Genomic DNA, 24414 nt, shown 5'->3' with positions numbered 1-24414 from the left:
ACAAAATTGTGCAGATATATTAATACAAGGGGGAAAAGTAAAAATACAAAGACTCCAAATTGTTCCTGAAAAAACCTCAAAATAAAAATTTCAAGGAACATACAACCAATCTACAATTTTCTGATCAAAGGAAAAAAAACATATTGCAAAAATGCTGCCAAAAAATACAGCCAGAAAGAAAGTATTTTAGAACCATAGTAAAGACCACACAAGAGCTAGCAGCTAATACTATAAAGAAATGTAGAGTTACAATCACAAATAACTTATTGTTCCCCAAAATAATTATAATCCTAAGGAGAAAAAATAGACCTCCCATCAAACAGAAAACTTCCATGTATATTGACTGAAAGACCAGAGGTGAATAGAAAATATAAGTTACAAATACAAAAATCCAAAAAAAATACAAAAAGATAAATGAAAGTGAATAATTAGAAGAGAGTAAAGAGTAAAAATCCATGATTAACAAAGGATAGGGAACAAAACAAAGGAAAAGACGCAAGAGAATAGGATCAAAGGAAATGTCCAATTAATGATCACAAATGGATCTTTTGTGAATGTGAATGGGATAATTTCTCCATGAAATGGAGGAAGGTAGCTGAATGAATTAGAAAGTGTTTTTTCCAATCTTATCCAGCTCTTAGTGATCCCATTTGGGGTTTTCTTGGCAAAGATACTGGAGTAGCTTGCCATTTCTTTCTTAGCTCATTTTTATAGATGAAGAAACAGGATTAAGTGACTTGCTCAAGGTCACACACTTATTAAATGTCTGAGGTCAGATCTGAACAAGAAGATGAATCTTTTTGATTCCAGACTAAAGCTGGATGCTCTATCTTCTAGCCATCTGGAATAAAAAGTAAATTTCAACAATACACTGTTCAAACAAATATGCCAGAAACATAAAGATTCAAAGAATTAAATAAAAGGGTAGAGTGAAAACTTATTTCTCAATTTAAAACAAACAAATAAAAAACAAAAAACAAAGCAGAAGTAGAAATCATGATTTTAAATGAGAAAACATCAAAATAGACTTAATTAAAAGACATCAATATGGAAACTACATTATCTTAAGATACCAAGGAAAATGAATTTTAATACTAGATATTTGTGCACCAAATGGCCTAGCATCTAAAATATTTAAAGGAAAAATTAAAGAAACAAGATTATTATAATTACATATGTATATTATTATTACTAGAAACAGTTTTAGAAAAGTTAAGAAATTATAGAACTCTAGAGGTTATGGAACAGTAGCAGAAAGGAATATATATAAAATAGATGTTAGAACAAAATTTTCATGAAGGCAGAAAAAATAATAGAAAAGAAGCAAAATATGCTATTTAGTTTGAAAGGTATGTTTTTTTTTTTTTTAAAAGAATGGTATGTTTTAAATAATGGGACAGAAGAAATAAACATGTTTAAAAGTGGCAGGGAAAGCATTTACAGAGGGGGAAAGACTGAAGATGATAATGGTAAGGAAAAGTGGAATGATTAAAAGGGGACACAAGAGTTCAAGGCACTACATGGGATTAAGAAAAGAGATGAAAAAATGGTTAGAAAAGAGATGGGAGCAAAAAACAAAACAAAAACCATTAACAAAAAGGAAAATGACAAAAAGGTACTGAGTTAAATAATAGGGGAGATTAGGAAGCTCACAATAAATTAACAACATTTTTTTTCCAATCAAGGAGAAGTTAGGGTCATCTGCTGAGAGCAGGAATTTAGAGTGTCAAACATGCAGTCCCACAGTCCATATAGAGCTCACAACATTCCACGTGTGGCCAGAATAAGAGTAACATAATCATAAAAATAGAAATCTAAATGTGTGGTTTTCTAGGTTATTATGAGATCTGCAGGGTTTCTTATTTACAGTGGCCTCCACTTCTATTTGAGTTTGACATCACTAGTTTAATGTTATTACAGTTAGTTCTGTCCATGGAAGATTAGTCCCAGATTATCATTGAGGTAACAAAATCCCAAGCAGTCCCACAATCAGAAATGATTGTATAAAGGGGAAAAAATGAAACAGCAACTGTGAGAGATTCTGGAGTTCTAGTGGCCACCTAAGGAAATTGACAATACATAAAGTATAAAATATGTTGGTTCTGCTTGGTTGACTTTTATTCTTTTTACTATCAAAGTTAAATTTCTCAACTCTTAGCTTTGAAACCCTTTTCTTACTCTATTCCATTTAACTTCAGCACCATGACCAATCTCTTTATCTCCCCTTCATCTCCCCAAAACAAAATCAGATTACAATTTATTTTATCTATTTCTTATGATCCTTGGTCTAATAATTACTCTAATTTGCCAAAGCATTTCCTTCAAAATAGATTCATGAAAGAGTAATTAAAATGCTACTCTGTAAAAAAAAAAAAAATTAAACCCCCCCACAAAAAATCATAAGGTTTAAATCTTACCTCATTCTAATAAGAACTCGTTCCATTCTATTTAAAAAAGAATGGACTAAAGTGAATTATAAATAAATTTTGGTTATTTCCTAGATACTTTAACATAAAGATAACAATTTTTTCTAGACTATTGTATAGAATGGGGAGATACATATCTACTCAAATATAATTTGCTAGAGATAACTGCCTTTTTGGGGGGAAATATTAGATAATCTTACTGCTGATGAGATTGAACATAAGTGAACATAGTTTTTTTTATCAAAATTCCTAGGATCCAAAGATTTAGAGATGGAAAGTATTTAAGCTCTTCAATATATCAAAAAAAAAAAAATGTCCTAGTGGATAGAGTTCTAGACTCAAGTTAGGGAGATGAATTCAAATTCAGGGTCACTTGTGAACCTGGACAAATCACTTAACCCTGTTTCATTCAGCTTCCTCATTTATAAAATGAGGTGGAGAATGAAATAGTAAACCATTTCAGTATCTTTGCCAAGAACACTCCATCCAAATAGGGTCATTAAGAATTATAATTTTTCTGATTCATTTTAGAGTGGATGCTATTTTCTAACAGCTCATATAGAAAAACATGATATATAATTATTCTATAATGAAAGATTTCTTCCACTGTATAAAAATGCTCTTCTTCCTTGTGTTTTCAATTTGAACAATTTAAGAACTAAAACAAACATTATTAACAGAAATTTTTCTGCAGTATTTGTTTTAATGTCTTATTATCTACATAGAGTGATGTTTTAAAAGCAAAATTGTCCCAGCCAGATAAACTGGGGGGGGGGGGGGAGAGAGGGAGAAGAGGGAGGCACAGGAATAAGCATTTGTTACTTGCTTAGATGTCCCAGGCACAGTGTTGAGTGCTTTGCAGATTAAGTGTTAATACCCTTAACAGAAAAGGAAACTGAGGCAGATAGAAGTTAAGTGACTTGCTCAGACAACTAAGAAGGATGTAGAGCTGTATTTTAACTCTGGTCTTCTGGACTCCAGACCCACTTGGCTGCCTCATAAAGACTGTTTTTATAATACAAATTCTACTACCCCAAGAAGCAATTCTTATGAGTGCAGCTCTTCCTGTTATCACATAATGAATCAAAGGAGGCTTTATTGGATTCAGATTGAAAAAAATGAAGGGTAATGGGCATTTTAAGAATAAGCTCTTGCTTATCTTTGAAAGCTAAATAGAGCAATGTGTGTGTGTGGGAGTGGGGTGGGGGAGTTGTTTTTATTTTTTAAATAGACTTATTTATAGAACTAGATGTACTGAGACGCACATGTAGGAAAAATTAAATGATAGCTGCTTAGATAACAAAAATATGACAAAACTCTAATATATAACTTTAGCATATATGTACATTTCCAGAGTTTTCTTTTTAAAGAACAACCTACCATTGTTCTTGTGTCTTCTTAACTGTTCATGGTTCAGATGTTTTACAATGGGAGCTGTCACTTAACAGACAGAAATCCAATAAAGGATTTTTGAACCTGATTACTGTTTCATATATTAAAAATGAAAATGTATGGAAACTAACAGTCTCTCAAAGCTTTAAAAATACCAGTACAGATAGTATGATGCATTAGCTTTTATTAACATACAAAATTTCTAAGTCTAAGTTGGAATCTACTTTATTTAAAATATTAGAAGTGGTTTTAATTGAATGAAATCTCTCATTATTACATTTTCTTCTTTTGAAAACATTAAACAAATTCAGATTTTAATTTTGATAAGCTAGTGGCTTAATTATGCACAAAAATTTAGTTAAGAGATTAAGATGGCCTGTAATGAATAGGTTGAGTTCAAAAATCCAGCTTTCCTTCAAATCAATGACCTATTTTTGCCTCAAGGAATTTAACTGACTTTAGGGGGATGTGTGTGATCATAAGGGAATGTAGTCTATAACTTTACACCAGCAAGCTTATCTTTCAAGGATGCCTAGTTTTGTTATCTTGCACCTAGACTTTCAGAAGAGGAGGGACTGTTGCTAGCTCCCATTGGATTGACCATATTATCTGAATGCCAAACATATGTTTGCCTAAAAGAATTTTTTGCCAAAATCTCACCTGCAGATCAGGACTGCTAATTCTTCTTCTTCTTCTTTTTTTAAATAGCTTTTTATTGACAAAACATATGCAAGAGAAATTTTTCAATATTGACCCTTGCAAAAACTTCTGTTCCAACTTTTCCCCTCCTTCCTTCCAACCTCTTCCTTAAATGGCAGGCAGTCCCATACATGTTAAAGTGTATGTCAGATACAATATATGTATATATATTTATACAATTACCTTGTTGCACAAGAAAAATCAGATTTAGAAAGAAAGTAAAAATAACCTGGGAAGAAAAATAAAAAAGCAAGTAAACAACAACAGAAAGAATGTAAATGCTATGGTGTGGTCCACACTCATTTCCGAGTGTCCTTTCGTTGCGTGTAGCTAGTTCTGTTCATCACTGATCAATTGGAACTGAACTGGATCCTCTCATCAAGTATATAATGATCTCTTGGTTCTGCTCATTTCACTTAGCATCAGTTCATGTAAGTCTCTCTATATTCATCCTGCTGGTCATTACTTACGTAAAAATAATATTCCATAATATTCATATATTTTACTCAGCCATTCTCCAATTGATGATTCTCCATTCAATTTCCAGTTTCTAGCCACTACAAAAAGGCACATACAGGTCCCTTTCCCTTCTTTAATATCTCTTTGGGATATAAGCCCAGTAGAAACACTGCTGGATCAAAGGGTATGCACAGTTTGATAACTTTTTTGAGCATAGCTCTAAATTGTTCTCTAGAATGGCTGGATGTATTCACAATTCCACCAACAATGTATGTAGGACTGGTAATTTTACTTACAAAAACCTGTGACACCAGCCTGGGGACTCCATTGCTGTTAGGGTATCTCTCACCCCTCATTTCTTACACTTCAATATTCAAAATTTTGACTGAGGTAAGCCTCTTCCAGTCTCTGTTGTTTATTCCATAGCTGAGACACTCAAACGCCCGGGAAGGTTTGGGCTGTCGGGAGCTCTATACTCAGTAGATTTCCTTGACTAGGAATGCCTCAGCTGGGAATCCCTGTGTCTTTTAGCAGAAATACCTTTAATCATGGAATTTGCATCACCTCTCTCCCTTCTCAGGGATGCCTGAGATGGAAAATCTAAGATTTTTGGCAAAAAATGGATTTATTACACTGAGAAACAATTTCCCAGAGGGCTAGTTCCAAACAGGAATTTAGCAAAGTTTTGGGGTTAGGGAGTGATTAAGGGGTACTTTTCAATTCAATAAAGGTGATTATGCCCCAGGCCAAGATCTCCCATTGAACTGAAGGAGGAAATTATTATGGGAGCTTCCTCTATGAATAGGAGGGTGGGGTTGCTCCCAAAGGTTGAGAAGGGTTGAGATTTTAGGGTTTTTCCAACCTAGGTCCAGCCCTCGCAAAAAAAAAGATCAGGGGGACACAGTTTACATTACAAGGACACTCTAAAGGTTTCTTTGAAGAACTATGAAATTGATTGTGTGACATAGAAGACACTGGCACGGGACTGTACATGACACCATGCCAAAAAAGAAGGTATTGTGTTCTATGAGCTAAGTATAAATAAATGAAGTAGCTCAAAAGAAATGTGAGATGTGCAAAATTAGATAGTCCAACCAAAATATTCACATGGACTATTTGTGCCAATTTGTGGTGGAGCATTCTGAACTGGTTGATTAGCCACAGTAGGACACACTGTAACTTGACTCTGACATAGTAATGCCATTTTGGTCCTTTGGACAACCAACCAAGCAAATAATTAACCAAATTTCCAATCAATCAAGTTGTTTCCTGTATTTCAGCTTCGTAACCAGTCATATCCCCAATCCCATGGCATCTATGCAGTTTACTTTTTCTTCTTCTTTTTTTAAACTATGTAAAACCTATAAAAAGAAAACTATTCTCTAGCTTGAGGTCTTTGGCATAAAACAGAGGCAAGCCACTGAACCATTTTACAAAGTTTTAGTTATCAATTATAAGCATATTAAGCATTTAAATCTTGATTACACTTTAACTATTTTCCCAACATGGTAAAAGATACAGAATCAATAGAGACATTATGCTTAGTATTCCTTTTTGTAGCGAGAGGTATGCGACAAATATCTCTACATCAGAAGTACACAAAAATATTTATAAAAGCTCTTTTTGTAATAGCTAAGAATTAGAAATTGAAAAGGATGCTCATCAATTGGGAAATGGCTGAACAAACTGTGATATATAATTTGTGATAAACTAGTACTGTATTATAATTGTATCAGTTCAGGTATGGTTTTCCAGGTTTTTCTAAAATTATCCTAGAAAAGAAAACTAGGATAATTTTAGAAAAACCTGGAAAAACATACCTGAATTGATACAAAGTGAAGCAAGCAGAACCAGGAGAACATTGTACACAATAGTAATAGCAAGATAATTCCAAAGGACTAATGATGAAGCATACAATCCAGAGAAAGAACTAATATTGTTTGAATACAGCCTGAACCATGCTTATTTTCACTTTCATTCTTTTTCTTTGGAATCTTCTTGTACAAAAATGACTATTATGAAAATGTTTTAACTGAATTGAACTTTAGGAAGGATGAAGGGGAGAAAGGAGAGGGATAGAATTTGGAACTCAAAGCTTTAAAAAAAAAGTTTAAAAATTTATTTTAACATGCAATTAGGGGAAAACAACATACAGATACATATAAAAGGTAGACTATACCTAGCTCAGTAGATACACTTTGGACAGAAAATGCCATTTGCATCCATAAAAAGAATTATAGATATTGAATATAAATCAACATATGCTGTTCACTTTTTTTTTCCTTTTCCATGGTTTTTCCTTTTGTTCTGATTTTTCTCTCCCAATATGATTCACAAAAAGCAATGTGCATTAAAAATAAATAAATGAATGAATGAACAAATAAATAAATAAATGAAATAGCATGATGAGAGGATGAAACATCCAATGTTTTGAGGTTGATGTCCTATGTCCTATTAATTTCCCACAAAATGTCATTTGATATGACTGAAATAAAATTGAACAAGTCTTATAGGCTAAGAAAAAAGAAAACCTTGGAATGCGCATTAAATTGATTAATGTTAAAAACTATTAAATTTTCTGAAGCATTAAATATCTGGAGGCCACATTCTTGGGAAAGTTGATATGGAAAAACTGTTTTAAACTAAGAGAAGTTTAATCAACAAAGCAAAATTAACTATAAAATACTTTTACAATTTTAATTAAAGCATTACTAGAAAGTTTTAATAAATTGAATGTAACTTATAAATTCTCTTTGCTGACACAGGTATTTCCAAAAATGAAAAATATTGCCAAATAAAATATGGGAAAAAAAAAAGAAGCTTTTTTTTGTTTTTCCCTTGTTCATTCACATTGAACTCTTATGCTGGTCTCATGTGGAGTAAGATTACTATGGTAACAACACATAAATAAAGTAAGATTAATTTGACTCACAATGGCCTAATTCTCCTTTTCCTGTGTTTGGATGAACTATCTGACACTTGGTAAATTCTGTTTCCCAAGGATCAAAAGCAATGTCCTTGTTTTTTTCCCCCTACAAAATGGATCTGTGGTACTTCAGTGACATAATATTCAGTGTGCCTTGCTTTAGCCTTTTGTGATTTTTAACTGTGTAGAGAATTGTATTCAATATTAATAAGACTTGTACTTTTTTCTCCAAAAAATAACTGATCCCCAACCTCCCCCAAAAGATAAAAGACTTCACATGGAATATTAAAATATTTGCTCCATTTGAATTTTTTAAATGATATATAGTAGAATAAAATCATATGCAACACCAAGCAATCAAAAAAGTTGTTAATGTCCATCTAAAAATTCCTTTACATATGCCTATGATCCATCTATCCAATTTATATGATTAAATTCAAATAACTAGTTTTATCATAATTCCTATTATTGGCAATTTCAAAGTTTTGGATAGAGAATATTTCCAATAGTTGACTGCTTTTATTTATTTGTATGAAATAACCAAGTAAAACAGTACTTATTGCTTCTCCCCTACAATTTTCAAACTTTAAAATGTAATTAATTTTTTTTCACACAATTTTCCCTCTGATAAATTCTCTGATTAGCAGCAATAGTTAAAAGTGATTCTGCAGATTTGGTCAAGATACCTGAAAAAGCCATAGAAAGTACCTCAAGGCCATTTTTTGCTTTTCTTTGTATCCTCAGGATTTAGCACAGTGCCTGGAACATGGTAGAAGCTTGATAAATGCTAATAACTGACTAAACTGTTTTTGAAAAGGCATGTATACTTCTGAATAAAGTATGAACTTTTGAAAATTTTTATTCTAAAATACAACAAATAAAATTACTATTTCTACACAAAATAGAAAATAAAAAGAATTTATTGTACATGAACATGTGATTTATTATGTACAGCTTGCTTTTTCATTTTAAGTATATAACATATTCAACATTTTCCCTTTTAAATCTGTCTTGTTCTTTGCTGTTTTCTTCTGGCCTTCTGTTCTCTTCTGTGCATTTAAAAAATGTTTCAAATACCCTCTTTTCTTCCAGCAAATTCAGTTTACCTTCTTTCCCCTCTCATTCAACTGATTTTTTTTTAAAGCAAAAAAATACTTCCCTACTTACTCCTATCCTTACAAACTAATCAAGTGAAACAAATTTTCACATTGGTCATGTCCAAAAAATGTATGATTCATTCTACATCTTAAGCACCTCTCTGTCAGAAGTATAGAGCATCCTTCAGTACTCTTCCTCTGGAATTTGAATTGATCATTGCATTGACTATTATTCTTATGTTTGGGTCTCGGTGAGGGGAACAAAAGAGAGAATATGGAGTGGAATTTATTTACCTCTAGCATAGAGCATCAATGCTGAAGTATAGTCTTGTTGTATTTCTCTCTTTTTCTAGATATGGGGCAGAGGGGTACAAAAAAGGAAAACATTTAAGAAAATAATGTGAAGGGAAATAAAATGTTTTTGCATAAATGAACCTAATGAAGTTAGAAGGAAAAGAACTAGTAAAAATCTTTGCAGCAAGTTCTCTGATAAATGTCTCATTTCTGAGATACTTAAAACAACTGATTCCAATTTTAAGAATAAGAAACATTCTCCAAATTGATAAATGGTCAAAGAATATGAACAGTTCTCCAAGGAGGAAATCCAAGCTGTAGTCATATGAAAAAAGCTCCAAATCACACTATCAAAGAAAAGCAAACTGAAGCAAATCTGAGGTTCTACCTCATATCTAGCAGATTGATAAAGTTGATTAAAAAAAAATTATGTTAGAGGGTTTCTTGGAAAACAGCACTAATGCATCTTCAATGAGTCTGTGAACTGGTATAGCCACTTTGCAAAACAATTTGGAACTATGCCTCAAGTTATTAATTAGCACATACTTTTTGGTCTTGAAATACTACCAAATAGGTACCTACTAATAATCGGGCAATATCCCAAGAAGATCAAAGAAAGGAAAAAGTCCTGGATGTTTAAAAATATACAAAGCAATTCCTTTTGTGGTACAAAGAACGAGAAATTAAAGGGGTGCCTATCAGCAGGAGGAATGGCTAAACAGATTATAGTATAAAAGTGAAAAGGAATACTACTATACTACATGAAATGAGGAAGGGAATGGTTTTAACAAAATCTGAGAAGACATGTATAGTCTGTGATAACACAATTCACAGTAACATTAGAAAACGAACAATTTTGAAAAACTCCAGAATGCTAATCAACAAAAATTCAGGGACCTTGAAAGATTGACACCTACCACCTGACATAGAACTATGGATTAACATGTGAAATGAGAGGTATGTTTCTGGATATGACCAATATGGCAATTTATTTTGCCTGCCTATGCTTATTTTTACAAGAGGGTTTTTTGTTTTTGTTTTTTCCCCAGTTTGGTGAAAGAAGTGAGAGAAAAAATAAAAGCTTGATAACTGAAAAAAAATTTAATTAAAAATATACATATAAGGGAAATTTTAAAGGAAACAAACACAAAAGCTTTTTAAAACAACATGCTGAATTTTTTATATAATCTTAAAAGCATACAGAATGCTCTATCTTGTAAATGAAAATATTTACTTTTGGAGGTATCTGTCAAGTTCAGAACAAAAGAAAACTAAATTAAAAATATGATTAAAAAAAGTAAAGTGAAGGGCATGTAAACTTTGCTATCTTCCTCCCCAACACAGTGCTTTGTACAGGAGTTAAATGTTTACTAAATAGATGACTCCCACTTTATTATTAATATATAAATAAGGAAGTACATAGTACTGAAACATAATTTGCCTATTATCCTCCAGAAAGGATACTATTAGTTGTTTCCTGTAAGCTCTTATTATTAGGCCTCACCTTTTTTATTTGCACCACAGCTAGGTGATAGGAAGGATCAATCAAAAGACCTGAATTCAAATGTGGACTTGTATATTTAAAAGCTTTATGATCCTTAACATCTATTTGCCTCAGTTTCCTCAATTATAAAATGGGGTTAATGACAGCATCTGTATCACATGGCTATTTTCATAAGGTTGCCGTGAGAATCAAATGAGATAATATTTGTAAAGCACTTAGTGCATGATCTGGCATAAAGTGTGGTAAACACTTTAGTAAATGCTTGTTTTCTTCTTCTGTAGAAAGGTTACATTTGAAACCTTTTTTTTTTTTTTTTTTTTTTTTTTTTTTAAATAGTGGCCATGTTTCATTATGCATTTTGATTGCTTTAAGTGCCAGGAAGTGAGTAGCAAGCACTATCTTAGCTTTGGTTTTCTGTACACATGGTAGGTCAGAATTCTTGAGGGTTTCAAAGTTGTTTGTCTTTATTTATTTTTTATTATATAAATTATTCAAGTCAACTGAGTGTTCCTTTAGAAGTAGGGAATAGGGAAGAATATGAGAAAAGTGATTATGAGGCTAGAGCCAGGTAATGGCGCCTTTTTGTCACTACTATAATTTTGCTAGCTTGTTTTTCATTATACCAGATAGAGACACAATGCCCAAACTATAATTTTCTAATTCTTTGAGACTGAAAATTTTGGGGATATATCTGAACAATTATTTGTATGTTAATATTATTTGTCTCTTCTCTGGCCAATAGAATTACTCAAAATAAAAAGCTGACATTTCCACATCACTGTAGAGTTTACAAAGTACTTTCTATATACATTAACTCAATGGAGTCTCACTATCATTGTCCAGTGTAAGCATTACAGTGTCATTACCCAATTTTAAAAGGCAAACTGACTTAGCCAAATAGTTTAGTTATACAGTTAATAAATGTTAGGGATGGGATTCAAACCTAGTTATTACACTAAAGATTTTGTCATGTTGCCACTCAATACTCAATGCACATATATGCATATGATTATCCAATTTTTCTAGAATGTTATATCTTACTTTCTCAACTTTTACAATATCTTTGGGGCAGTCTCTATATTTTAAGATAATTTTATATTACCCAACTACATCTAAATTGCGTTATGTAAAAGGTAGATATTTAAATAATGAATTAAATATTCAAAACTTAGCAGGAAACAGGTTTTTATAATTCCATAATATAACAACTTTCAAGTAGAATAAAATAGACAAGTGCTTCTCAAAAACCAAAAATAATTTTTGCTTAAGCATGTTTCTGTTAAGAGCACAGCACGTGTCCTTCCCACACAGTTATCTTGAATACAGTGGGCAATTAAATATTTGTTTATTTGGCTAAGAAAATTATGCCTATGCAAACAAAGATCCACAAGTCCTTTAATCCATCATTCAGAAAATCATTATTGAATTCAAGTGAAATTAAAATTCTACAAAACAGCTTGCCAATGTGAAATTAGCAAGATGTGCAGGCAGCTAGAACATTTACTTATGGCTCAGAAGCGAAAATGAATTTCAGTGTGGAGTATGCCACAGCTCTTAAAAAAAGAAAAATCACTTTTAAGTGCTAAAAACTTCACTAATTTGTTAAATAATCTACATATAAAGAATTTGTTTTCATTTTGAATGTTAGTAACTTAAAACAATCTAGTGATCCTAAAGCTTCTATATACTTATGTTCAAGAAGCAGGGAGATTTTGAGCCCAAGTACAATAATATTGCCTAGCCAACTTCTTTAAATTTCCTTTTATTAATTCCCTTGAAATTCTTGACCTGTCGCTCTTCTGGATGAATTCTATTGTTATTTTTTCTAGGTCATTAAAATAGTTTTTTGGGAGTCTGATTGGTATAGCATTAAATAGATTAGTTTAAGTAGTACTGTCATCTTTATTATATTTGCTCGACCTATCCAAGAGCACTTGATAGTTTTCCAGTTATTTAGATCTGACTTTATTTATGTGGAAAATGTTTTGTCGTTTTGCTCATATAGTTCCTGACTTTCCCTTGGCAAATAGATTCCCAAATATTTTATATTATTGACAGTTATTTTAAAGAGAATTTCTCTTTGTATCTCTTGTTGCATTTTGTTAGTGATGTATAAAAATGCTGAGAATTTATGTGGATTTATTTTGTATTCTGCAACTTTGCTAAAGTTGTGGATTATTTCCAATAGTTTTTTAGTTGATTCTTCAGGGTTCCTTAAGTATATCATCATATCATCTGCAAAGAGTGATAATTTGGTTTCCTCATTACCTACTCCAATTCCTTTAATCTCTTTTTCTTCTTTTATTGCCAAAGCTAGCATGAATAGTAATGGGTGATAGTGGGCAACCTTGTTTAATCCCTGATCTTATAGGGAATGTCTCCAGTTTATCCCCATTACATATGATGCTTGCTGATGGTTTTAAATAGATGCTACTGACCGTTTTAAGGAAAAGTCCATTTATTTCTATACTTTTTAGTGGTTTTAATAGGAATGGGTGTTGAATTTCATCAAATGCTTTTTTTGCATTTATTGAGATAATCATATGGTTTTTGTTAATTTGGTTATTGATATAGTCAATTATGCTAATAGTTTTCCTAATACTGAACCAGCTCTGCATTCCTGGTATAAATCCTACTTAGTCATGGTGTATTATCCTGGGGATGTTTTTTGGTAATCTCTTTGCTAATATTTTATTTAAGATTTTTGCATCAATATTCATTAGGAAGATTGGTCTATAATTTTCTTTCTCTGTTTTCGTCCTACCTGGTTTAGGTATCAGTACCATGTCTGTGTCATAAAAAGAATTTAGCAGGAGTCCTTCATTCCCCCTTTTTTTTTTCCCCCAAATGGTTTATATTGCATTGGAGTTAATTGTTCTTTAAATGTTTGGCAGAATTCACATGTAAATCCATCTGGTCCTAGGGATTTTTTCTTAGGGAGTTGATTAATAGGTTGTTCTATTTCTTTTTCTAAATGGTACTATTTAATTTATTTCCTCTTCTGTTAATCTGAGCAATCTATATTTTTGTAGGTATTCTTCCATTTCACGTAGGTTGTCAAATTTATTGGCATAAAGTTGGGCAAAGTAACTCCTAATTATTGCTCTAATTTCCTCTACATTGGTGGCAAGTTGTCCCTTTTCATTTTTGAGACTAACAATTTGATTTTCCGCTTTCCTTTTTCTAATCAAATTAACTAAGGTTTATCTATTTTGTTGGTTTTTTCATAAAATCAACTATTAGTTTTATTTTTTAATTTAATCATTTTTTTACTTTCAATTTTATTGATCTCTCCTTTTATTTTTAGAATTTCAAGTTTGGTATTTGAATGGGGGTTTTTAATTTGTTCTTTTTCTAGCTTTTTTAGTTGCAAGCCCAATTCATTGATCTTCTTTCTCTATTTTATGCAAGTAAGCATCTAAAGATATAAAATTTCCCCTTATTACCGCTTTGGCTGCATCCCCCAAATTTGCTATGTTGTCTCATTGTCATTCTCTTGGATGAAATTATTAATTGTATCTATGATTTACTGTTTCACCCATTCATTCTTTAAGATGGGACTATTTGGTTTGCAATTAATTTTTGGTCTATTTTCTTCTGGTCTTTTAGTGTATGTAATTTTTATTGCATCATGATCTGAAAAAAAATGCATTTACAATTTTTGCCTTTCTGCATTTGGTTTTGAGATCTTTATGTCCTAATATATGGTCAGGAACTATATGAACAAAATTACAAAACACTTTCCACACAAATAAAGTCAGATCTAAACAATTGGAAAAATATCAAGTGCTCTTAGATAAGTCGAGCAGTGACAATACTACATAAACTAATCTATTTATTTAGTGTTATACCAATCAAACTCCCAAGAGACTATTTTAATGATCTAGAAAAAAAAAAAACAACAAAATTTATTTGGAAGAATAAAAGGTCAACAATTTCAAGGGAATTAATGAAAAGAAAAGCAAATGAAGATGGCCTACTTGTACTAGATGTAAAACTATATTATAAAGCAGCAGTCATCAAAATCATTTGGTACTGGCTAAGATATAGAGAAGTTGATCAGTGGAATAGGTTAAGTTCACAGAACAAAATAGTCAATGACTATAGCAATCTAGTATTTGACAAACCCAAAGACCCCAGCTTTTGGGATAAGAATTCATTATTTGACCAAAATGGCTGGGAAAATTGGAAACTAATATGGCAGAAACTAGGCATAGAACAATACTTAACACTGTATACCAAAATAAGGTCAAAATGGTTTCAAACATAAAAAAATGATATTATAAACAAATTAGAAGAACATAGGATAGTTTATCTCTCAAATCTGTGGAGAAGGAAGGAATTTTTGACCAAAGAATAACTAAAGAGCATTCATTATTAATCACAAAATAGATAATTTTGATTATATTAAGTTAAAAAGTTTCTATACAAACAAAACTAATGCAGACAAGATTAAAAAGGGAAGCAATAAACTGGGAAAACATTTTTACATTCAAAGATTTTGATAAAGGCCTCATTTCTAAAATACATAGAGAATAGACTCAAATTTATAATAGCTCAAGCCATTCTCAAATTGATAAATGGTTAAAGGAAATGAACAGACAATTAGCAGATGAAGAAACTGAAACTATTTGTAGTCATATGAAAAGGTGCTCCAAATCACTACTGATCAGAGAAATGCAAATTAAGACAACTCTGAGATACCACTACACACCTGTCAGATTAGCTAAGATGAAAGGAAACAAAAATGACCAATGTTGGAGAGGATGTAAGAAAAATGGGACACTGATACATTGTTGATGGAACTGTGAACGAATTCAACCATTCTGGAGAGCAATTTGGAACTATGCTCAAAAAGTTATCAAACTGTGCATACCCTTTGATCCAGCAGAGTTTCTACTGGGCTTTGTAGTGGCAAGAAACTGGAAACTGAGTGGATGCCCATCAATTGGAGAATGGCTGAATAAATTATGGTATATGAATGTTATTGTTCTGTAATGATTTCAGAGAGACTTGGAGAGATCTACATGAATGAACCAGGAGATCATTATACATGGCAACAACAAGACTATATGAAGATCAATTCTGATGGACGTGGCTCTCTTCAACAATGAGATGATTCAAACCAGTTCCATTTGTTCAGTGATGAAGAGAGCCATCCATCTACATCCAGAGAGAGAACTGTGGGAACTGAATGTGGACCACAACACAGCATTCTCATTCTTTCTATTATTTGCTTGCATTTTGTTTTCTTTATCAGTTTTTCTTTATCTTCCTTCTTGATCTGATTTTTCTTGTGCAGCAAGACCACTGAATAAATATGTATACATACATTGGAGTTAATATGTATTTTAACATATTTAACAGGTATTGAACTACTTGCCAGCTAGGGGAGATGGTGGGGAGGAGGGAAAATTTGGAACAAAAGATTTTTCAAGAGTCAATGTTGAAAAAATTACCCATGCATATGTTTTGTAAATAAAAAGCTTTAATTTTTTTTTTTAAGTAAATAAACCTTCCAGATTGGAACAATAATAATTCTGAGATGCCACATTACACTCAGTGGATTGGCCAAGAGGATAAAAAACAAAACAAAACAAAACAAAACAAAAAAAACCCCAAAATCACAACTGTCAGCCAGTTAATTTTTTATTTGATATTTTTTAGGTAAGGCAGCTAGGTGATGCAATGCATAGAATGCTGGATGTAGAGTCAAGAAAACTCATCTGCCCAAATTCAAATTTAGCTTCAGCCTTAATAGTTGTGGGGACCTAGCCTCAGTTTCTTCATCTAAAAAAGGCACTGGAAAAGAACTGGCAAAACACTCCTGTATCTTTGCCAAAACAAAACAAAAAAACCCAAATGGGGGTCACAAAGAACTAGACGTGACTGAAAATGATTGAACAACAATTATCAGTCTTAAGACCTCAAAACAGAATTCCCTATTATGGCAAATAACAAAAGCTGCAAATTCCGTGCTGTCAAAAAGCTCATTTGGCTGTTTTAGATAGAAGTGAAGTGAAACTTCATGTTTTTGAAAATTTTTCATTTAAAATGACTTAAAAATACAAGACACACACACAGACATACACAGATGTTTTATTATTCAGCTATTTAAAACTGGGCTATCCAGAACTTCTTCCTTAAAACCAGATGATGGTTAAGTTTTTGGAAGAAAAATAGGTAATATATCTCAAATGTGGAATGGTTTCTAATCAACAAATCTATAAGATAGATATACTTTTTTTTCAAAAAAAAATCTGAATAACCAAAAGAAACAATTTTTAAAAATAAACAGGATAAAAATTTTCTGGCAAAGATGGTAAAAAAAGACTATCTAAAACACTAAGAAACTCTTATAACTGTACAAAGGTAATTCTTAGTGCATAGTGGATAAGTAATTAAAAGTTTTGACTGAAATTTTAAAAAGGTTTACTAATATAGAGATACAAATTAACACAATTTTTGAGATACTACCTCAAATCCAGAAACTTGACAAAAATAATTAAACCCTACAAAACTAAGACTAAATATTTGTGGGACTATGTTTTTAAAAAGAAATTTATACTTATTGCCAATAGAATGGTAAATAGAAAAATTTTTGGAGATCCATATAGCTGTACTCAATAAGTTACACAACTAGTTACATCCTTTCCCTCATGCTATATCTTTACTCTAATTTAACTACCCACACGGTTCCATCACTTCTTGATTTTGAAATCAATTCCTCTGATCACAACTTATCCTTCAATTTCTCTATCTCAGTCTTTTAAGAACCATTCTACTTTTGCTCCTTTCTGTTTTAGATTCTAGAACATCATTTTTGCTTTGGCTTTCCTCTCTTGAGTGTTTTAATGACATAAGGGACTAGCTTAATTGTATACTTTGATAAACCTCTGAATCACTCCCATCCCACCCTGTCCCATGTTATCCTAATCCCAACTTTGATAAACCTGAATTCTGAACTATTCACAGATGCTCTTATACAGTAAATTCTATAACCGTAGTGATGAGGGTCATCTATAAATTTATTACTGAAATAAATTTCAGTAAGAAAGCATCAGCTTCTGAAAGGTTCAAAAGGAAAAGGGAGCCAATGAAGTTTATGTAGGAGGTGACTTTAGGAAAATCCCTTTGGCAATTGAACATAGAATGGAGTGGAGTGGGAAGAGAACCGAAGTTGGGAAATCTTGAAGATTATTGCTATAATCTAAGTAAAAGATAAGATCTTCTACTCTTGTAGACTAGGGAATAAAACCTGAAGAAACAACTCAGTTGAAAAAACAAGGCAAGGCAAATAAGAAAAGGTCAATGAAATTATTAGAGCTATTTCTGACATTCCTCATTTCTTTCGAAATTCAACTCAAATGATACCTCATACAGAAGGCTTTTCTCAGTGCTTCTTCCTTTCCTTCCCTATATATTTAATCATCTTCCTCTATTGTTTTGACTCAGTATATACTGGTTTACATCCTATATCACTAAGTAAGCTCCTTGAGGACAAAGACCCTGATTATATCTTCCTCTGAATCCTTAGCACTTGACACAGTATCTGGCATATTGTGTAAGTGCTTATTAAATGCTTGCTGACTGATTCAATTAGCTCTAGAGCTGATAGTCTCCTATATTTAGTAATTACATAAACATGAAACTAACATTCATAAAAAATAAGTTAGGAAACAAAGGAAAGGAATTATCAACTTGGAATTTTAGAAGAGGATTCCTTCTATGACTTTTTTCTTTTTGGTTAACAATTTCTTCTCTGAAAATAATGTGACATCATTGACTCAGTATGAAGTCTTGATAAAAGGGTAAATGCTTTAAGACAAGTCTGAGATCCATTATTAATTAGAGAATTAATAAAGTCAGCATTAAGACTCAGATTGAGCAGCTTTCCTTAAGTGCTAAAGTTATATGAATTTAGAAAGAACAAGCAAAAACAGTTATATGTAATTCAAATTTTTTAGCTGGCATTTCCTTAGATTTCACCAAAGTTAATGAAATTCTCTCCCTTGCATGGCATTATACAGAGTAGCATGGCACTAAGAACAAGCAATGCCATACCGAGGTTTTTGCCAGAACCTTTAATTGAAGTTTTATTGAAATATCACTCAAAGAATATAATTCTTTTAAAGTATTAATAAAATTGCTTTTAAATGAAAAATGCCAACCTTATCCAATGGATTTCACCAGGGAAGAATAAAAAATTTGCTAGGCAACAATAGCTTTTACAAAAAAAAAATTTTTTTTCCAGGTTAACTTCTCTAAAGGGAATAAGAGCAAGCCTAGACATTTTCTCATCTTTCGTTCAGACTCTTAGCAAAAACAGGCATTACTGACCCAAATGTTTATTTCATGAACTTTATCTCCTAGATTCTAGGGAACCTTATTATGTTTTAAAGTACATGAATTCCTGATAAATTTATGAAAATATAATGCATCAGAATGTTTTGTGTTACTGTTTTTTTGTGTTATGTATTGTGTTATTCTCATGTGGTTCCCCACTATTTCTTGTAAGAGGGATCTCTTACAATATTAGTAATATTACTAATATTAGTAAAGTTTTTTCTTCCTTATGGTGATTTTAGTAGTCCTTCCTACCTCATTAATTATTGTTTAAACTTAAGTACTGCAGTCAGTAGATCACTGAAAGGGGCTAAAAAGACCTGAGTTAAAGTTTAGTTTCAGACATTTATTGTGTGACTCTGGGCAAATCACTTAACCTGTCTGCCTCAGTTTCTTCACTTGTAAAATTGACATGATAATAGCACCTATTTCTCAAGGACATTGTAATAGTCAAATGAGATGTCTGTAAAGTGCTTTTCCAACTTTAAAGCACTACATGAATAATTTTTATTTTTAGAACAAGATTTAAAATTAGTTAATTTTCTCATAACACTTACACTCTCCCTTATTGACACATGTATGTTTATGTTGCAGAACATACTCAGGGGAACAGGGATATATTGATAGTTACATAATAAAGTATTCAAAAGGAACAAATACTTTCAGGAAAGATGAAGATAGATACTAAAATTTTAGTACTTAATGATATTAGTCAGCCTTTTAGACTGAATTATTCCATTATTGTAAAGTAGTCCATTCATTGTATGTATCAAAAGTCACTGTTTGTGATCATGGACTTTACTTTGTCAGGACAAAAATTCCTGATAAGAGGAGGTATCAAAATCAGTTCTCATGGGAAACAGAGTTTCCCAACATGTGAACTTAACAAATTGGGACTAAATGAACATTTGTTTGAGATATAGAAAAAGGCATAAACACTTTAAATAGGGATTGGACTAGGTGACTTCCAAAGATCCAATTAGGTATTCTATAATTTCTTCCAATTGGAATTTTTTAACAAATTTTTATCAAAAGGTATGAAAATTAACTAAATTCATATCCCTATACTATAACTGCATGCTAAGATTTAAAGATAACCAGTAACTTTAAAATTAGTTATTATAATATGAAGAATAACTATGAAAGAGCAGAAGCAAAGTAGAGTAGTATAAAGAGTACTAGATTTGGAGTCAGAATACCAATTACAATAATTATATTAAAAAATGTGTTGTACTGAATGTTGTACTGAATCAGTAGCTTCTTAAAAGCTGTGGAAGTTCATTACAAGAGTGACTGAAATATCCTTTCCCCAACAACAGAATGGGAATGTTCAATCTAGCATTCTCCCCCTACTCCGTGGGTGCCTCCTCTCTATTCTGCCCTGTTGCATCATTTTTCATTTTTGGACAGTTTCAGAGCTGTCAGTCCACTAAAGGTGGTCTTTATTGTGGAGCAGGAGAGAGGAGTTGTTTATGATTTTCTGAGTAAGGATGATGGTGATTATAAAAATAAGTATTATTATAATACTTATATAACATTTTAGGTTTTGCCAAGTATTTTACAGATGTTATCTCATTTGATCCTCCCAACAATCTTGTGAGGTAAATGCTACCATTATTCTCATTTAACAGATGAGGAAACTGAGGTGAGAGGTCATAAGTGACTTGCCCATGTTAAACAGCTTAACATCATCTGAAGTCAGGTCTTCCTAAGTCCATCAGTCTATGTACAATTCTACCTGGCTGCCTTCCTTCCTTTGTAAAACAGACCATTATGTTTTTTGGACAGTTCTCATTTCTTAGACTGAATTTGATTCTTTGTGCTTTCCATTAAGTATTAAGTAAAGGTTAATTTGGTTTTGAGGATCTTAAAAAGAATATTTCTACTTCATCTTTATCATTATTATTTATGTCTTCAGTAAATGAAGTATAAATAGCTTCAGTTATCACCTTGCCTAAATTCCAGTATTGCAGAGACACACACACTAAATAACAGAATGATTTTTGATATTGTCTTTCTTTCCCAGATAAAACCAATCTCTCAGTTCCATTATTCATCTGTGTAAGGTGGACCTGTGAACTAATCTTCCATTTAATTGCAATTCTTTATGTCGTTTAGCTTCACTTATAGCAAAAAAACCCAGCAAGAGATGGAGCTAATAATTACAGTTTTTACATGATTTACAAGACTATCACATTATAAACTCAGAAGGAGTAACAGTAGTAAATCTCTTGGATAAATACTGTTAAGTGTAAAACATTCCTTTTTGTACTATCTCTGTCAATCTGTTATTGTTTGTAAATATAGTGTGCAGTGAACATCTGCTGTAAGTAAACAAAACACTACCATATATTCCTTTTATGTGAAATTATAACCAGCTTCTATTTTTGAAAGTTAAAATGAGATAATTTTGATGAAATTCAAGTTAATTAGTGGTTATACAACTAATAGGTAAAAATCCTAAGAGAATAAAAGATTTTCAGATTTAAATTCTAAAAACTAAAAATAAAAAATAAAGCAAAACCAAACAACATTAAAGTCTAGTAATTCTGCCTTTATGTAGAATTCTTACCTGGGTATACTGCCTGTCAGGCTTCTTTCACTCGATGATGATGATGATCCAGATCTTTGTTCAATTTTTGTTCCAAGATTCTCCGTTTCACTCTTCTGGGGTTGCTCTCCCTCTTCTTCTAACTTCTTTTTTTCAGTATCACTGTCATCACTCCCTTCTCCTAAGATGTCATCAACCTATCAATTGATCAATAGTCAATATGTACATGAATTGATGTGAAATAAAGAGAGTCAGGAAAATAATATACACTATTATTACAACAATGTAAATGGAAAGATCAACCACAAAATGCGCACATACACAGACATGCGCACATGCACATGTACACACATGTGCGTGAATACACACCCCTCTTTCTCTGTTCGTTTACAAGGAATTAGGTTTGATGAGTACATAATATTGCATATAAAGTCTGGTTGTTTTTTTTTTTTTTTTAAGTGGGAATGTGCTAGTTGATTTTGCTGAATTTTTTCCCCCTTATTCCTCTTTTAAAAAATTCTGTTATGATAATTAGCTGTCTGGGAGAGGAAGGAAAAGAGTGACGGGCACTCTAGAAAACAAAAATCTATTTTTTAAATAAAGTTAATGTGTTCTTCCAAGATTTTCTTATGTAATTACTAAATCAGATTTTAAAAGTTAATTTATCCACACAAAGAAAACAGGGCAGTAATTCACACATTCCTCTTTTGAAAAACCTATGAAATAGCCATATAAAATATATGAATTTTCAAGATATTAATTTAAGACATTTATCAAAATTAACTAAATTCATATCCCTATGCTATAACTGCATGCTAAGATTTAAAGATAACCAGTAACTTTAAAATTAGTTATTATAATATGAAGAATAACTATGAAAGAGCAGAAGCAAAGTAGAGTAGTATAAAGAGTACTAGATTTGGAGTCAGAATACCAATTATAATAATTATATTAAAAAATGTGTTGTACTGAATGTTGTGCTGAACCACTAGCTTCTTAAAAGCTGTGGAAGTTCATTATAAGAGTGACTAAAATATCCTTTCACTAGCAACAGAATGGTAATGTTCAATCTAGCATTCTCCCCCTACTCCGTGGTAGCCTCCTCTCTATTCTGCCCTGTTGCATCATTTTTCATTTTTGGACAGTTTCAGAGCTGTCAGTCCACTAAAGTGTGTTGGAATCCTTACTAACTGCTAACTAATTAGAGTTGATCTAATCTTACAAGAAGATTTTGGCCAGAACCTGAAACAAGGTATTAAGTAGAACTAATTAATACAAGGCTTGTATTCACACCTTTACTCATTGGAGTTCACAAGTATGCCAGCTTCACAAAGTAAACTTTCTAACTTCAAGGGAGTTCACACCTCTCTTAAAGCTCTTTGGGCCAGAGAGCACTATGGGAGAAAACCCATAATCCCATTCTCTCAGAAGAGTCAGATATAAGGTCAGTGATGAGAGATCTATTCCAGAATACATTTTTCCTCTTGGCTGGTTGGTCGCAAAGGAGAGTTCAGCTGGACTCGAGAGGAGCGACTCTGGCGCAGAGAGCACTTTGACGGATTTCAGCGGAATTACGCCAGAAGCCCTCTTTCCGAGGCAAGGCAGAATATATTCCACTTGGCTGGCTGGTGGCAGACGAAGAGTTTTCAGAGGATAAAGCTACGAGTGGAGAGTTCAGTGGACAACCAGATTCATCTTCATCTCACACCACTGTAGCTGGTGGCTGGGCCCCTGCACGCCCCCCACTGAGACCAAGCTAGTCTGAAAGACTCACCAGAAAGCTAGCCGAGCCCCAAGTGAAGGAGACAAGAGATTCATTCCATCTCTGTGTTGGTCGGAGGCTGAAGAAAGCAGAGGCAGAGGCTGAAGGACAGAACCTTTGGATTTGGAGACATCCGGAGGGCTCTAAGCTAAACCGGCTGTGTTTTGAGAAGAACAAGAACTCCAACATTTGAACTCATAACAAAAGTGGTCTTTCCTGAAAAGCTTACAAAGAAAGTACACAAAGACCATCAACATATTCAGATTCCAATCAACAGTTTCTATACATTTTTTCCTTTTAATATTCCCTTTATGATTCAACCTCTAAAGTTGAGGTTTGTTTAATTGGTACTTTCTTTCTCTATCTCTACCTCTTCATCTTAAACATCTCTCTCATTTCTTTGTCTCTTCCTGGTTCCATATTAAATTTAATGTCTTTTTAAGTCAAATTATGCGCATTGATACTGAATTCTTGTTTCAGATAGCGATCTCACAAACTACCCTCATTCTTCCTAATTTCTTCACTAATATATACTCTTCCACTTTTTTCCCCCTCTCTCTAAAAGAAGGTGGAACCAAACTACACTGTTAGATATTTACCTTAAAATTTTTTTCTTATATTTGAACACATTAATAAAGGAAAGGTCTTAATTCTATATGTGTAGTGTAGTACAAAAAGAGGATTTTTCTATGAAACTGTCAATGTCCACTCAATGTCCCCTGCTTTTATAATAAATTATGCGTATTTCAAAATTGTCTTGGTGTTTGTTCTTCTGCTGTATTCAAATTTCTTTGTGATTCTTCAAGACAGTGGGATTTTGAAGGGATATGCCTCCTTCCCCTCATTAGAGTGTATGTATTTCATTGTCATGTAGCCCCTTCCAATTTCTCAAAGGTGTTTGTTTTACTTTTCTAGATTTCTCTGGTTTTCTGTATTTGTACTTTAGAGAATTTACCCA

General features: G+C 32.3%; 1 protein-coding gene across 2 annotated transcripts in view; it reads right to left on the bottom strand.

Moving 5' to 3' along the window:
• CTDP1 (CTD phosphatase subunit 1) overlaps window positions 1-24414 on the bottom strand; it is a 151921-nt gene that overhangs the window by 25642 nt on the left and 101865 nt on the right. For both annotated transcript variants that reach the window (XM_051970560.1, XM_051970559.1), the window contains exon 12: window positions 21716-21891. In XM_051970560.1, coding sequence (XP_051826520.1) covers window positions 21716-21891 — 176 coding nt within the window. The remainder of the gene's footprint in view (window positions 1-21715; window positions 21892-24414) is intronic.

The sequence above is a fragment of the Antechinus flavipes genome, chromosome 1, assembly GCF_016432865.1.
Source record: "Antechinus flavipes isolate AdamAnt ecotype Samford, QLD, Australia chromosome 1, AdamAnt_v2, whole genome shotgun sequence".
Lineage (NCBI taxonomy): Eukaryota > Metazoa > Chordata > Mammalia > Dasyuromorphia > Dasyuridae > Antechinus > Antechinus flavipes.
Note: the sequence above shows the minus strand (reverse complement) of the source record. Positions and strands in the feature narration are given on the sequence as shown.